The following is a 16177-nucleotide window of genomic DNA, read 5'->3' as shown; positions in this document are numbered from 1 at the left end:
AGCTTTGTTCTCTCAGCAAACACTGAGCCCGTTTGTGTTGGGACGACACTGCCACGGCCACCAAGTCCGACAGCGGAGGTAGATGCCGGTGAACGCCTCAGTTCACCTTGGCCTCCAGGAAGCGTCACAGATGGACCACACACCCACTGAACCCCATCTCTAGCCATGATGAAGAGCGCCCTAGAGCACATATTTGGTTGATGCCCACTGCCCTGTTGGGCCACGAGCTGCAGGGAGGAAGGCAGGAAGGCAGCCTTACCCCTGCTGTGACCCCAAGACATGGGGGTCTTTAACAAACACCTGCCAGACAAGGGGATGAACTAGCACCACAGTGGGAAGCTGTGTCCCCGAGTAGCGCTATAGCACTCCGTCCTGCAGTGGGCGGGAGGGCGGGCCTTGGAGGCCACAAGCCACTTTCTTCTGTTGCATGGACAGGGACAGAGGCGTTCACAAAGGGTAAGTGATGGAGTCAGGTCTCGGTGGGGGGGAACAGTGCCAGGTTTTCTGGTGCCAAGCCAGCCTGGGTCCTGGGGGCTTCACTGCCCTCTTACCGGGTTGGGGCAGGGTCTCCTCCCCATTGGGTTGAGGGCGGAGGCCTTGAGCTGCTTCTGAGCTGGTTCCCGTGCTGCACAACCAGGGACCCTAATCTGGAGGGGCTCCCCTGGGGTTGGAACCCTGACGCCAACACTTGCTGCTGCGTGACGGCTGGCAGGTGTCCAGACCTCTGCCTCTGTGCTCTGGGCACTTGGTCCCTGCACACCGCCTCAGGGTGAGGGTGAATGGGTGGCGACAGGCAGGAAGTTTACAACAGGGCCTCGAATACCGTGCAGAGGCACTGGGCGTTGTTTCTTGGATGCTGCTACTGCTGAGAAAGGAGGCTGGCCCGGCCTCGAAGGGACCCCAGCACAGCTGGCTCAGCAGAAGCCCCTCCCCTGGGCCCCCAGCCCATCACCTTCAGGGGCTGGGGAAACCGAGGCCCAGAGAGACAAGGAACCTGGGGGGACATCCCAGACATCTGCCTTAGGAGGGGCAGGGTCTGGGGCCCTGGCTCTGCCCGCCGGTTAGGTAGCCTTGCGCTCCATAAACAGGAGCCTCTCCCAGTCAGCAAAACCGACCTCCTCTGCAGAGCCCTGAGCCTGGCGGGTGTGGCATGGCCCCAGGACTGTCCCCACACCCCAAGTGGCAGCTTTCCTGGGATCCCACGTGGGGAGGCTGGGGACGGGGCCCCATGGGGCCCCTCCCACCCTAGTCAGGCTCCCTCATGCTGCAGGACCTTGGTCCTCCACTCCCAGCCCCCAGGGACCTAACCTTGTGGGAGACAGGAAGGACAGGGTGCGTCCCAGGAGCCAGGCTGCCCCTGGCAGCCACCAGCAGACAGCTCCTCGAGGAAGTGCGAAGAAAAAACCTCCGATCCCGAGAAGTCACCCCAACCCATGCAACTGCCTCCTGCCCTTGAAGAGGGACAGGAAGACCTTCGCCCAGCGAGGCACAGGATAACCCACCGTGGAGGGGGGCCACCGTCCCCGGCTTCCAGATGGGGAAACTGAGGCACGGGGCAGTAGCCCAATTCCGGGAAGGGCAGCAAGCAGTCCAAGGCTGCGTGGTGGCTGCCTCCCACCCCAAGGCTTCCTGAGGATGAGGCCAGCCTAAGGAGCATCTGTCAGCCGAGCAACTGAAGGTACATGGGGGACCCAGCGGCAGCCAGGCTCACAGGCCCTACCGCTGCAGGGGTCCCCCAGACCTGGCTTTCCCAGATCAGAGGGCTGGACAGGGGAGGTGAGGGGGTGGGAATCCCAGCTCTGCCCCTCAGCCTCTGAGCCTCTGCTTCCCCATTTGTCAAGTGGGGAGAATGGGGAACCCACAGGCTTCAGCAGGGGCCGCTCCATACAGACAGGCTTTGGGGGACGACACGAGGGAACGAATGAACGAACAAAGTGCATTAGGACCCCTGGCGAGCCTACAAGTCTCTGAGACTCCCCTAGTCCAGAGCCCAGTGAGTTCTCCCAACTGCCCCCTATTCCTCTCCTGTCCCCAACGTATACTTCCCACTTAGGAATCCTTTTCTGTGCTTAAAAGCTCTCCAGCAGCTGTCCCTGACTCCAAGCTTCCCCCCAGCCGTGTCCTCCACTCCACTACCCCTCTGATCTCACCATCAGCCACACAGGCCACCCTTCTGGTCCCTGATTGTGCTGCAAGCCACACACCACAGAGCCTTTGCACATGCTATTGCTCCTCCCTAGAATGCTGTCCTCCTCCCTGGTGCCTCTCATCCTCCAGACTATAGACTCTGTGTCATTCCCACCCTCCTGGATTTCCTGGGCTAAATTCCAGGCCTCCATCCTTTCATGTTGTCATTACACACTTAGCGGGGATTTGCTGCTTCATGTCACTCGACTGTCAACTCCGTGAGGACAGATCAGTCTTGGTCCCTCCTGAATCCTCGTTACCCACCAGAGGTCCAGGCAGATAAGGGGAGCCCAATGCTGGCATACTAAAGGATACCAGGATGAGATGAATAATGGATGCATGGGTGAGTAGATGATAGGTGGGTGGATGGATGGACGGACAGAGACTGGCCCCTCCATCTCCATGTCTCTAAGAAACAAGGTATCAGAGTCCCCTTCGGCTCTGCCTTTTGACAGCTCCCCCCACCCCCCAGTTACAGACTGACTATGGGGGCTGCTGCTTCCCCAGGGTGTGGGGATGGGGCCTGCTGACTTCAGAAACCAGACCCTAGGCACAGGTGTGGCCCTGGCAGGGTGTGGTGAGGGTCGGGAAGGGCTCTCTGGGATAGTCAGAGGAGGGGTCCCAGGGAGAGATGAGGTCTCTGGGAGGGAGAGCCCAGAAATCACGTGAGGGAAGGTCTGGAGGAGGTGTTGGGGATAAGCAGAGGCTCCTAGGGGACAGCAGTGGGGACACCTGAGAAATCAGGCCACATTCAGGGCTGAGTTAAGAGCAGTCAGGAGGAGAAGAGGAAGAGCTCCTTGCCCAATGTTCTTCAAAGACAGTGATCTGCAGCCCGCAGGAGATAAACTACGGTGCTTCCCTGGAGAGGACCGGGCTGGGTCTGATAGAGGAGTGGGGACACTGTATCTGGGGTTGGAAACAGTTGTGAGGGCAGTGCTACGGTTCTGGGAGCGCCACACCCCCAGGGCCACACCCTCCCTGGACGGGAGGACACACCTGTGCCTTGCTTTCCACCTGGGAGACCGGCCTGGGCCTCCCAACCTGAGAGCCCCTCAGTGTCCATCATCTCCACATGTAATTATAAACAGACCCAAATGTCCAGTCCAGGTGGACAGCTGGGAGGACAGGGCCCTCATGACCACCCCCACCAGGGTGGATTGTCCTGGTGCTGCCCGGATGTCCCCCACCGTCCCAGTGGGCCCTGAGGCTCCCCCACCCCAATGCCAACATCCACAGGTGTCCCGGCCTGAGGACCCGAAGCCCCTCAATTCTTCCCCATAAAAGACAACTGTGCACTGATTTTTCAGGTGGAGAAACTGAGCCGGTCAAGGACAGAACCCATCTTTCCAGGGAGGTGAGCTGAAGTCCCTCTGGGGAAAGATGCTGCTTCCTGGACCCGGCGGGGACCCTGGCCAGGGCTCGGAGAGAAAGCACTGATTCTGTGATGTATTTTCTTCAGAGATGAGAAAAGTTTCTGTCTTTGGTATGGAAACCCTCACCCCAGGCAGAGGGTGGAGGCAGGCAGGGGTCGGTAGGGAAGGGGGTCTTCGGCCCCCCATCTCTTGGCCTCGCTGGCCCAGCCCAAGGCCAGCTAGAGAAGGAAAATCCAGAGGCCCAACCCGAGGAAGTAGAGACAGCGGCGGCTCTGCCTGACCAGGATCCAGAGACAAGCTGAGGAGCCCGTAAGGCCTCGACAGGGAGCGTCTGAGGAGCGGGACAGGAGCAGGAGCAGAGCACCGTCACCTGGGGATGACAGAAGAGGAGAGGTGAAGGGTCAGCTGTGAACCACCAGAGACCCAGGTCCAAGTGGCCCCCCCAACCTCAGGTGCAGGACCCAGATAGGGTCCTCAGGCTGAGGGGCCAGGGTGGAGTCTCAGCTGCCCCGTGTTCTTGCTGTGTGACCTAGGGCAGTGCCTTCACCTCTCTGTGCCGTTCCTTTCTCTGCAGAATGAAAACACTCAGAACCACCTGGGACTCAGGAGTCTTGGGGCGCCAAGCACCGCGCCTGGACACAGCCACTGCGGCTTCAGCAGCCACTGACTGTGATGGCCACCAGCGTTGCTTCTCAGGTCACACACCCCTTTGGGGACGGAAGGGAAGTGTGTCTTAGCCTGACGCGCGCCCACTCCCAGCCCCAAAGGCACCACAGATCACGTCGGTGATCTAGGCGTCCACTCCCAGCCCCTAAAGTCGCGCCCCAGACTGGAAATCCCTTCTGTGTCCGCAGCCTCAGGCCCGGCTGGGAACCCGGAGGAGGCGGGAAGGGGCCTGTGTTCTTGGGGACTGGAGAGCAGCCCAACCCGGTGGAAACTCCTCTCTGCTGAGCTCTGGGGGGACCCCCACGACCCTCTTCTCTTGCAGCCCCTCCCTCCCCAGCTGAGCCCCCAGCTCCCAGCTTCTCAGATCCCAGGTCCTATCTCACCCTCCTCCCCGTGGAAGTCCATGCGGCCCAGCTCAGCCACATCTTCTCCTGCCTAGACCACCCCCCACCGCACCCAGAGGCCCTAGTCTCTCACCAAAAAGGTCCTGGAATCACCCCGACCTGCCTGTCCCCCCCCAGCTCAAACCCTCCCATGGCTCCCCAGCACCAAAGCCAAAGGCCAAGGGTGTGCCTCTCCATCTCACCCATCGCTCCGTGAACGCCCCCCCAGACCCAGGCAGCCCTGAGTCCTTTCTCCGGGGTACAGCCACCTCCTCCAGAGACGCTTTATCACCAGTGAGACCCAGAGTTACCAAGACAACTCAGCAATTCCCCTCCTGGGCATAGACCCGGGAGCCATGAAAACACATATCCACACAGAGACGCAGGCACGTTCTGAGCGGCGTCAATCATAACATAACAACCAAAACGTGGAAACACCCAAATGTCCATGGACAGTGAATAGATGAACATGTGTCCGTCCCCACGCGGGAGTGTCCCCGGCCCCAGCAGCAGCGAAGCCCCCACATGCCCGGGGACAGAACCCGAGCCCACGACACTTAGGGAGGGAACCAGACACAGAAGGCCACACGGGGTATGAGTCCCCGCAGGTGACACGCCCAGAACAGGTTCCTCCACGGACAGGGAGGGGGCTTGTGAGGTCCGGGGATGGGGGAGGTGGGGGGAGTGACTGCTCATTGGGATGGGGTACCTTTCAGGATGATGGAATGTTCTGGAATTAAGTAGAGAATGATTGCACTTCTCTAAACACACTAAAAACCACTGAGTTGCACACTTTAAATGGGTGAATTCTTTTGTAGTCTGTGAATTCTTTTGTGATTATCAAAATGAGAAGACAACTGGGTGAATGGGTAAGTGCTAGGAGCCTATGGGCAGGTACACACCTGGCTCAGGGCTCACCTGGCTCAGGGCTCCCGTCTGACCACACCACGTAGGTGCAGCTCACTCTCCGCGGCCACAATGGGCTGCCCACTCTGCAGGTGGTAGTCGATCAGATGGCTGATGCTCTCAAAGAGCACATCCTTGGTCCGCACCTGCACAGCCAGAAGCCTCAGCGTCAGCACCACCGCCAGGAGCCTATGGAGAGGCCCACTCACCGGGAACCTGCGCTCCCATGGGCCCTCCCCGGGGGGTCTGATGCACGCTCAAGTCTGAGAACCACAGCTCAGAAGCTTCCGTGGAATCAGACTCAGAATTCTGGTGTCAGGTATGGACACGGGCTCCAAGACCACAGGATTCTGGGGCCACCCCTCCTATAGCAGGTGGAACAGAGGCCCCAAAAGGGACATATCAATGTCCCAACCCCTGGAACCTGCAGCTGGGACCTTATTTGGAGATGTGCTTAAGTGAAGAGTCCCCAGATGAGTGTATTCTGGTGGCCCCAAAGCCAATGACTGGTGTCCTTGTAAGAGTAGGAAAGTTGGACACAGAAAGCCGGCAAGGCAGAAACCAAAGGGCTGCGGCACCTCCAGGACCTGGGGGAGCAGGGTCCTCCCCACCGAGCCTCAGCAGGAGGCTGCCCCACGACACCTGCATCTCAGAAGACCTCGCCCTTGTTGGAACCACTCCGTTGGCGGCCGTGTGGCCAGGCACTCCCAGAACATCTTGGGAACACCTAGCAGAGAACCACCTGTTGCCTCTTGGAAAGAGAAAACCTGAACATCAGCATGGGCGAGGACTGGACCCAGCCCGGACGGGAACCCTCCAGCCCCCTGCTTCGTGGGCAAAGCAGGCTCAGAAGGCACACTCCTGGGCCCTGTGGCAAAACCATCTATTTCTCTAGAAATAGGGTTTCTCTAGAAATAGGTTTCTCCAGGGTTGGGACCTGAAGTCGGCCCTTTAACCAAGTATTTGAGGAAGCTCCCAAGTTTCTGGAGCTTTAGGAGTTGCGGACCCTATCCGGTAGACCCACTTAGCAAGAGGGAATGGGGCCCAGGAGGTTCTGAGGTGACAGGAGAGCCACACAAGGGGAACTGAGAACAGGCCCCACAGCCTCACCCCCACCACGAGAGTGTGACCCCCTCGGAGAGACAGAGAGCGGATGGAGCTCCCGGGGCAGTTCTGAGGCCCCAGCTGGATGCCATCAAAGCACCTGCGGAGACCCTAACACCCCAGGCTCCTTCCCCTGTGCAATACCCTGTAACCCCAAGGCCCTTGGACGCTGGAAAATGCTTCATAAACCCCAGAACTCCTTGTAAACTGAAAAGTGCTCTGCAAACCCCAAAATGCTTTAGGAACTGTAGAATACCAAGCAATGGTAAGAGGCATCCTGTTTCGTGTTCCTCAAGGAGAGGGGAAAACCCCCAGCAAAACTATCATGCCGGGGGCGCCTGGGTGGCTCAGTGGGTTGAGGCCTCTGCCTTCGGCTCAGGTCGTGATCCCAGGGTCCTGGGATCGAGCCCCGCATCGGGCTCTCTGTTCAGCGGAGAGCCTGCTTCCCTTCCTCTCTCTCTGCCTGCCTCTCTGCCTACTTGAGATCTCTGTCAAATAAATAAATAAAATCTTTAAAAAAAAAAAAACTATCATGCCGCTCAAAGACAGATTTAAAAGACACACAGGCTTCGGGGCACCTGGGGGCCTCAGTGGGTTAAGCCTCTGCCTTGGGCTCAGGTCATGATCTCAGGGTCCTGGGATGGAACCCCCCATGGGGTCTCTGCTCCGCGGGAGAGCCTGCTTCCACCCCAACCCCCCCACCCCACCCCACCCCCGCCTGCCTCTCTGCCTACTTGTGATCTCTGTCAAGTGAATAAATAAAATCTTTAAAAAAAAAAAACCAAACACGTAGGCTTCAAAGGTGTCAAAGAGAGAGAAAAATGCACATCCAGTAACTTGGAGACCCCAGAATTCCTTGTAAATGGAAACATGCTTTGTGAGCCTTAAAACACTCTGGAAAAGAAAAACATCGTATTTACCACTCAAAGACATCATTGTTTGTAAGCCACACAGTGCGGGTGGACCGTGGGAGAAAAGTGCATTGACTGTAGTGCTTTGTAAGCCCTAAAAGGCCTTGAAACTGGAAAAGGCCTCGTAACCCCCAAAATGCTGTGCGGACTGGGGAACCCTCTACAGACACGACGACCCGTGTTACAGCGGAACCGCTTTATAACTCTGAGTCACCTGGTCGCGAGAACAGAACCTGCACGCGGAAAGGCTCTGCAACTCGGAAAATACTTCATTAAACCCAAAGGAGGCTAAGGTGGGCGGCCAGGGCCGCGTCCGCCCCAGCCCCGCTGCGGACCACCCCCCACTCCGGCCCCACCCCCTCAGCTCCCCTCCACACACCTCCGGCCCCGCCTCCAGCCCCTGTGCCCCACCTTACCACGCCCTCAGGGTCCACGAGCAGCAGGTGCTTGGGCTGCCCCGCGTGCATGCCGGTGAGGACGTACTGCCCGGGGTTGGTGACACTGTCGCGCACCAGGAAGTCCCCGTCGGCTCGAAGCAGCCTCTCCGCCGCCCTTCGGCTCATCTGGCCGTGGTACCAGGGCTCCTGCCGCAGCTGCTCCTCCGTGGGGGCGATGGGGGCCCGGCGGGTGGGGGGGCTGGGCCACTGGTCCTCCAAGGGAAGGGGCGCCGCCGCCGTGCCCGCCCCCACAGAGCACTCGTGCAGCTTGAGAGCATCCTCGAAGGGCCCTGCAGGCGAGGACGACGTGCAGGAGGCCACGCGGGCGGCTGCCTCCAGTGGGAGAGGGAGGGGTCTGGGCTGGGAGGGGAGGGGAGGGGATGGCCAGGGAGGAGAGGGGAGGGGAGGGGAGGGGAGGGGAGGGGAGGGGAGTTCTCCTGGGAACCGAGCCTCCAGGGCCTCAGACCTTGCCCGGCTGCGTGCTGAGCGTGCTCTGTGTGTGTGTGCTGGGTGGGTGTGTGCTGAGTGTGCTGGGTGTGTGTGCTGGGTGGGTGTGTGCGTGTGCTCCGTGTATGCCGGGTGGGTGTGTGCTGAGTGGGTGTGTGCATGTGCTCCATGTGTGTGCCGGGTGGTGCCTTCTTCACTGTCCCCTGGGGTCTAGTTATGTGGGATATTCTCTTAGAGTTTTAGGTATATGCAAATAAAGAGCTTCTCTCTCTCCAGTGTGGACACCTGCTTCGTTTTCTTGTCTCGTCACTTTGGCTCACTTCCCAGCATGTCTACCTCCTGTTTCACTGATTGCCTGATGGCCCCGGCCAGCCCCCGATACAACACTGTGCTCCATACAACAGTGCACTTGGTGGCAGGAGGCAGGCTGGCCTTCCTCTCTCCGGCACTCCCCTAGACAAGCTTCTGGCCTCTCCGGAGGCTTTCTGAGGCTCATGGCCAGCACAGTGCAACACCAGAAAGGCCATTCGCCCTCTCAGAACCTGTCTCCTCCTTGTAAAACTGCACGTGGGACAGCACAGTTCAGAACCCCAGCCCTGACCCCGACCCTGGCACAGCTGTGTCCTGTGCCCCCACACTCCTTCCCCTTCTACTCCTCGGGAATCCCTCCTGCCTGACTCCTTCGCTGGTCCAGGTGCAGCTGACCCAGCCTCCAGCCAGCAGGACACGCGACCAGGCCTGCCCAGTCAACACCTTCATCTCACCCTCCCACCCACTGACCCAGGCTGGACAAATCAGACACAGACCCAGAATTTTCAATGGAAGGCTGGCTGGGGTTGCTGTGACATCGTGCCCCCTAAGGGGACAGCCGACCTCAGAAGCTCCCACAGGGGGGCACCTGGGTGGCTCAGTGGGTTAAGCCGCTGCCTTCGGCTCAGGTTATGATCTCAGTGTCCTGGGATCGAGTCCCACATCGGGCTCTCAGCTCAGCGGGGAGCCTGCTTCCCTCTCCCCCTCTCTCTGCCTGCCTCTCTGCCTACTTGTGATCTCTGTCAAATAAACAAATAAAAGCTTTTTTTTTTAAAAAAAAAAAAAAAGCTCCCACAGGAGCACCTCCTTTCCCATCTGAGGGCTGCTGTGAGCCAGCGGGGGCCACGCTTTTAGTCCTCTGACTGGTGCACGGTGGGTGCTCAAGGGAACTCAGCTCATGCCACATCAGTGGTGGAGGAGAGGGCTTGGCGGACTCTGGGAAGGAAGAAATCTCCAGCTGGCCTGGTTGGTTCTTGGGGATCTCCCACTAGGGAGGTGTCCTGAGGAAGGGAAGTGACCCTGCATGGGCCAGCACGGAACCAAGAGCCCCATGGTGCTTGTGGAAGAGGATGGCACTGGTGTTGTGGCAGATAAGGGGGCTGTTTGGACACAAGCCTCCTCCATCAGACTGAGTCCTCTGTCAGGCCAGGGTATCCCAGAGGGAAGGAGAGAAACGCCTCCCCCATCCGCTGTTCACTCCATCAATATGTGGTTAGGCCTGCCCCATCAGACTGGGTCCTCCCACCCAAAGGAGCGGTCCCCCCAAGGGTGCCTCCCCCATCAGGCCAGGATTCCCAGTGGAAGGGGTTTGGGCCCACTTCCTCAAACGATGGAGGAGCTAAAATACCCTCATCAGGCTGAGGAGACCCTGAGGGAAGGAGCTAAGCCTCCCCCAAGAGACGGAGGCGTCCCATAGAGAAGAGGGGCCTGAGCCTCCCCCCTCATACCAGCCACTCTTTCAATGCCCTTCCCCTCAGATTAGAGACCCCTACAGAGAGAAAACTGGGTCACCCCCAAGAGACTTCAGAGTCCCAGGGAGGGGGTGCTCAGAGCCTCCCCTATCAGACTAGGAAGTCCCCCGACCCTACCCTCACCAACTTGCAAAGTCCCAAGGGGAAGGCTGGGCCACCCCCATCAGACCACTGGTTGCTAGGGGCACACCTCCCCCCTCCGGCTGGCCTGCCCCCACGTACGCATGTCAAACAGATCCTTCTTGGGGCTGTCCTCTGGCTGCAGAACGTCCGGGGCGTCCAGGCCCTGTGTGTTGACATACAGGTGGTCCTCGTAGTCTCTGGGGCCCCTGGTGTCGGCCTGCACGTAGCCGTCCCCCGGCGGGCCTGGGGAGCGCAGGAGGAGTGGAAGGTCAGCTGCAGGCGCGTGCAGCACCGCCTGGAGTGACAGACCCCAGGAATGTCTCCCCAGGGGCTGCGGGCTCTGGAGGGCCCCCCCCCAGGCAGGGACGCTGCCATCAGGCAGGACGGTAGCAGAAAGCCCCACGCATAGGCTAATGCGCACATCCAAAATCTAATCACAGTGAAACTGGTCTCCCTGTAACTACGTTCCCCACACAACACATGGGTCGCTCGATCGTGTGCCTGTGCTCTTTTAGGGTTTCCTTTCTTCTCTTCTTGACTGTGAGTGTGTGAAGCGCTGTCGTGGCTGAAAACCCACATTGCAACAAAGTTCTCCTCCCCTGGGGCCGCTCAGATTCTGCCAGAGCCTGACCAGGCCCCTGGCCTCGGCCACCGTGTCCTACCAGGTGCCAGGGGCGGTCTGCTGGGCTGAGAGGCGGGAAGCGGCGTCTGGGGGACAGCAGTTTCCTTTTCCCGCACCTGAGCAAGGCTGAGCTTCTCGTCCCAGGGTCAAAGGGCATCCACGTGTATTTTTCTCAGAACTGTCTATTCATTTCTAAATGTCACTGTTTTTAATCCTTGGCAGAGAAATCATGATTTCAATACACTGTGTGGCCATGTCCAGCCCAAGAGCCCTATGGTTTGTAATATCCACGTCATGCCAGTGACATCTTTACCCTCCGGGACATGTGAACTCACACGCCAGCCCCATCTGTCCTCTGTGGACATGGGCAGGTCTGCTAACCTCTCTGCGCCCCCGTCTCTTCCTCTGTGAAATGGGGAGCTAGGGTTAGATTCTTTATAAGCAGGGCTGAGGGTTACAACCTTAGAACAGTATCACCAAAGATAGAATTTAGGACGCCTGGGGGGCTCAGTCAGTTAAGCGTCTGCCTTCAGATCAGGTCATGATCCTGGGGTCCCGGGATCCAGCCCCACATTGGTCTCCCTGCTCAGTGGGGAGCCTGCTTCCCCCTCTGTCTGCCCCTCCCCCGCTTGCGTGCTCACTCACATAAATAAATAAATAAATAAATAAATAAATAAATAAATAAATACTCTAAAAAAAAATTATGATTCAATTTGAGTGCTGACAACGTGTGGGTCCCGGGTGGCTGATATAGGCAAGGGCAGGCCTCCTGGTCTGCCTGGAGAGGCACACATTCTCCCAGCCTACCACAGCCAGAGCCGGTGGAATAAGCCTGGGTTGCAGGAATCCAAACTGAGAGCAAACTCCTGGGCATCGGAGCTGGGGCATGAACATACCGGTAGGAGTTCTCGGCTAGACAACAGGGAAAGGCATAACCAGAAGCACTAGCAGTGCATGCAGAGGCTTGGGGCTGGGAGACGCTGGGGAGATGGGGGCAGTCAGACCAGGTACCAGGGCGCAATCTTAGCCGGGCACCTGCAGGGCGCCCAACAACAAAAGTGGCCTTTAAACACCGTGCTAGGAGCGCCAAAGACGCCCAGATTACCAGGAAAGATCTAGAAACAACCCCAAACCCAGCACAGATGTTGGTGAGGCTGTGGGGGAAACAGGCAGCTGCAGCGGGGCTGGTGGGCGGACAGCCCCACAGCCTCTGGGAGTGTGACGGACACTGTTCCTGGCCGTCCCCCAGCTCGGCCTCCGCAGGGCAGACACAGCCACAAGGCCCTCCGTGCCTGGCAGGAGGGCCCACGCGAGCAGAACAAGCTGAGCTGTGGGGTCTGGGCACGAGCCCGCAGCCCTGTGGACGGACGCCGTGGTGAGCGAGGACCGACACACCTCGAGGGCCAGCACCTCTGCACGTCGCACCAAGTGTGCAAGGACACACTCCTGGCTACAAGGGGAAGGCAGGTCACTTCCAACTACATGTAATGGGGTGAGAGGCTCACAGGCTGAAAACGCAATCGTTTTGTCAAAACAAAAGTCCACAGTACCTTGATGGGTGCACAACTACGGGACTTCTACCCAAACAGAGAGCAGCCACTCGGGGGACGGACCCTACTGAGAACCCTAACCCGCCTCGTGCTGTCATCACAGCAAACACCTGGAGGTCCACCCACACTTCCGAGCCGAGCAGGGGCAAAACAGAACAGAGTGGTCCACTGCGGAGAACAAGGGTGAGGACGTGTGCATGGACAGGCGCAGAGCGAACCCTAGGATGGACGGCTGCGTGGGGAAGCGAGCTGGACGTGAGCATAGCCCCCACCGTCCGTGAGATCGTGGAGAATGATACGCACTTGTGAACGGGCTGCAATAATGTGGAAAATGCCGGGAAAACGAAACCAGCAACGACTGACAGTGGTGGCCTGCCTGGGGAGGTGGAGAGGCAGATGGGGGCAGGGGTGCCCAGCAACGTCTCACCAAATGTGTTTTAACACCCCAGCATTTTGAACCATGGGAATACAGCACCTCTGCCCAAAATGCAACGAAAGTAGTCTGTGCGGAATAAAAAGGAACTGACACCGTTAACCCCAAGAGCAGGGAGTTAGCGCAGTCTCACAGGGCAAAGTGAAGAGAGAGACGGGGCGGGGCGGGGCGGGGCTGGGGCACCTACCAGCACTGGAGGCGCCCAGGTCCCACGGCAGGCTGCACGTGTCCCTTTGAGCAGGAGATGCTCCCTGAAAAAGAGAGTGAGGGTCCTCCAGCCACATGCAAGTCCCCTTCCCTGGAGCCCCACCCTCCTGCACGGCTGGAGACATAGGTCAAAGGCAAGGGACGCCCCGTCCCTGGGTCCAACACTGCCCTCCTCAACCCTCCATACACTTCTGCCAAAGCCTCAGCTGCCCTCTGTACCTTCCTGCCACCTGCCACATTCTGTTCCTTCCACCTGGATGCCCTTCCCTGCACTGCTCTCCCAGGCAACTCCTATTCACCCGTCAGGGCTGGGCCCAAATGCTGCTTCCTCCTGAAAGTCCTCCTGACCCCAGAGTCGGACTCCCTGTCATAGATTCCTGGTACCACCCCGGACGCCCCTTTCATGGCCCTGAGAATCCACTCAGGGTTTTGAGTCTGGAGTAGGGCCGGACGCCCTGTGCGGTTTGGGGAGGGAAGGGAGGAAGGCACAGGACCCGCCACCTTGATCACAGAGAACAGAAAGAAAAGGAAACGCTGGGGTTAGGCCTGAGAAGTCAGCGCCTGGGGACAACCCCCTCAACCCCCCACCCTAGCCGGCCCAGCCCATGAGGTCCACAGAGGCTGACCTGGCCGAGGGCCCCGAGGGCACAGGGCTGAGTTAGCGTGAGCCTGGAGTCCACCAGCCCGCCCAGGGGCGGCTCCTTCCCTGGGATGCTGTTGTAGTAATTGTGTTCCGATTCCTCCTCATCCCCCCAGGCCGAGTCCTCTGGCCTGGTCAGCCTGGGGACAGACAGCAAGCGGGAGCACAGGCAGGAGCCCCAGGACTCAGGGGCAGAGAGAATGGGGACCCCCAAGAGGGTGCCAAGGCCTTGTGGCTTGAGTTTCTGGCTCAGGCCTCTGACGCTCCCGGGCTGGCTGTGGGGGAGCTAGGCGCTCTTTCCTCCTCTACACACTGGGGTCCTGAGAGCTCCCAGCGCTTCTGCTAAACCACAGTGGTCCTCGCTCTGGCGGGATGGGGGGGACACGCTCGCCCCAAGCTCGTACCCAGAGCCAGTTCCGAGGTTAGGGTGGGAGTGCTGTCAGCAGTGCCATGGCCCTGCCCTCTGGCCCCGCAGGTCCTGAGAGTAAAACAGGGGAAGCCGTGGGGACCGGCCCCCAAACCCCCAGCCCCTGCAGGGCCTGGGAGGCGTGCGTGTGTGTGGAGCGTGAGCCCACAGGGACGGGGCTCCAGGCACGCGGGTGAGGACTCCCGCAGCCCAGTCTGTCCCTGCGAACTCCGCTCTTGGGGATGGCTCACAGGGTTTACCCACTACGTAGTCTGGCGGTTTGCTACGTCGTGTGCCAGGCAGCTGAGCGCAGGGCTCTGCCCATAGGCGGCGGCCCAGGAGCTAAGAATGGATTCTTCTCTTTTAAGCCACAGAACTTTTAAATGATTCAGAGAACAGCAAAAGAACAATGTCTGGTGACATGTGAAAGTGGCATGAAGTCCAAACTTCGTGTCTGTAAATACAGACTTGCTGGCCCTCAGCCCGGGGATCCCTCGAGGCGCCCCCACAATTGCTCTTGCCACAGCGGCCAGGACAGGTGGTCTGGCCGCACAGCCGAGAGCATGGACCCTCTGGCCCTCTGCAGAAGTGGGGGCCCCCGCCCAGAGCGGCTCCCCAGATCCTCGCCTCGGCCCGCCGGGGCAGAGCCGGTGTGTTCGTGCCAGGTTCCCAGACAAGGGGCCGAGTCCGGCGGCCAGGCCACGAGCCCACGGGGCGCATGGAGGAAAGTCGGGACAAAGCAGAGACGGCCCCCAACGCGGAGGAGGCAAGCACGGGGCCCGGGTGCCTGGCCTCGGTCAGGGCACACGCTATCCCTGGGAAGACAGGACGAGGCGGGCCTGTACCTTTCCGGGGCCACGACCACCCGGGGGGGGCTGTGCAGGTACTGTTTGAAGCGCAGCTCGAAGGCTTGGCCCACGGTGCTGATGATGCTCTGGGCAAGGCCCTCACAGCACTCCAGGATGTGGCAGGCTGCAGACGGTGGCATGTTACGGGGCATCCATGAGCCTGGCCCCCAGGGTCCCCGGCCACCCCTGCCGGGACCTCACCTCTCTGGTTGATGGGATCCTTGGCTACATAGGCTACGTAATCCGTCATGTCCTGGAAAGAGAGCAAGCACGGGGCAGGGGTCAGCCTGGCCAGGAGGCCACCCCTGGATCCAGCAGTGCCGGGCCCTCTTCAGGGGACAGAGGGGGCATGAGTCCACCCCCAGCCCCCGGCCTTACCGTGTCGCCGCCCGACGCGAAGGAGATGGACTGCATGTGGTGGTTGGCGATGATCTGGCCGGAGAGAGACATACGTGGTCACGGGCCAGGGCCACGGGGAGTGGACCAGAAATACACCTGGATGGGGACGGTCCCCAGGGCAGGGTGCAGAGGTCACGCCCACCCCCAAGCATGTGCAAACACACCCAACACCCACAGACACACAGACACACACAGTCACACACAGAGACACAGACACACTCCTCCCTGCACAGATGCCCCCATGCCAACAGGTCCAGACACACAGCCACTACCACATACACCGGGACACACTCAAGCCCTCTCCACACCCTGACATGCCCCACGTGGGCCTGCACGTCCACGCACACAACACCTGGGGCAGCGGGATCATTGGGCACACCCAGGGCCGCCTCACAGGCAGAGACCCTGGCAGGACCGTCCAAGGCTCCAGGCTCCACAATGCCCCACCCCGTGCCCATTTGCATGCTCATTTGCATGACTTGGCTCATTTGCATGTTCACTTATGCATGCACCCCTCGTTTGCATGCTTGTCCTGTGTGCACATTTGCACACTCGTTTCCATGTTCACTTGTGTGCTCGCTTGCCACCATCCACGGCTGTCCTGAGTGCTCAGGTTCCTCTGTGACCCCGGGAGCAGTCAGTGGCTCCCCAGGTCCGCCACACACAACCTGGCTTGGGTTCCCTCCCTCCATGTGCCCCCACAGCCGCACATCCCAGCACTCTCCAGGGTCACAGTGCTGTCTCGACAAGTCTG

The 16177-nt window shown here is 59.7% G+C and overlaps 1 protein-coding gene across 5 annotated transcripts in view; it reads right to left on the bottom strand.

The window, feature by feature from the left end:
• Positions 1 to 2292: 2292 nt before the first annotated feature.
• Positions 2293 to 16177, bottom strand: part of SHC2 (SHC adaptor protein 2) — a 30277-nt gene continuing 16392 nt past the window's right edge. For 4 of the 5 annotated variants that reach the window (XM_047707878.1, XM_047707851.1, XM_047707867.1 and 1 more), the window contains 9 exons: positions 15403 to 15456; positions 15226 to 15277; positions 15022 to 15148; positions 13757 to 13910; positions 13111 to 13174; positions 10418 to 10561; positions 7947 to 8257; positions 5528 to 5661; positions 2293 to 3930 (listed from right to left, as the gene is read on the bottom strand). In XM_047707878.1, coding sequence (XP_047563834.1) covers positions 5533 to 5661; positions 7947 to 8257; positions 10418 to 10561; positions 13111 to 13174; positions 13757 to 13910; positions 15022 to 15148; positions 15226 to 15277; positions 15403 to 15456 — 1035 coding nt within the window. In that variant the 3' untranslated portion in view covers positions 2293 to 3930; positions 5528 to 5532. The remainder of the gene's footprint in view (positions 3931 to 5527; positions 5662 to 7946; positions 8258 to 10417; positions 10562 to 13110; positions 13175 to 13756; positions 13911 to 15021; positions 15149 to 15225; positions 15278 to 15402; positions 15457 to 16177) is intronic. The other variant, XR_007123444.1, reaches the window with a different exon arrangement.

Source organism: Lutra lutra, chromosome 1, assembly GCF_902655055.1.
Source record: "Lutra lutra chromosome 1, mLutLut1.2, whole genome shotgun sequence".
Taxonomy (NCBI): domain Eukaryota; kingdom Metazoa; phylum Chordata; class Mammalia; order Carnivora; family Mustelidae; genus Lutra; species Lutra lutra.
Note: the sequence above shows the minus strand (reverse complement) of the source record. Positions and strands in the feature narration are given on the sequence as shown.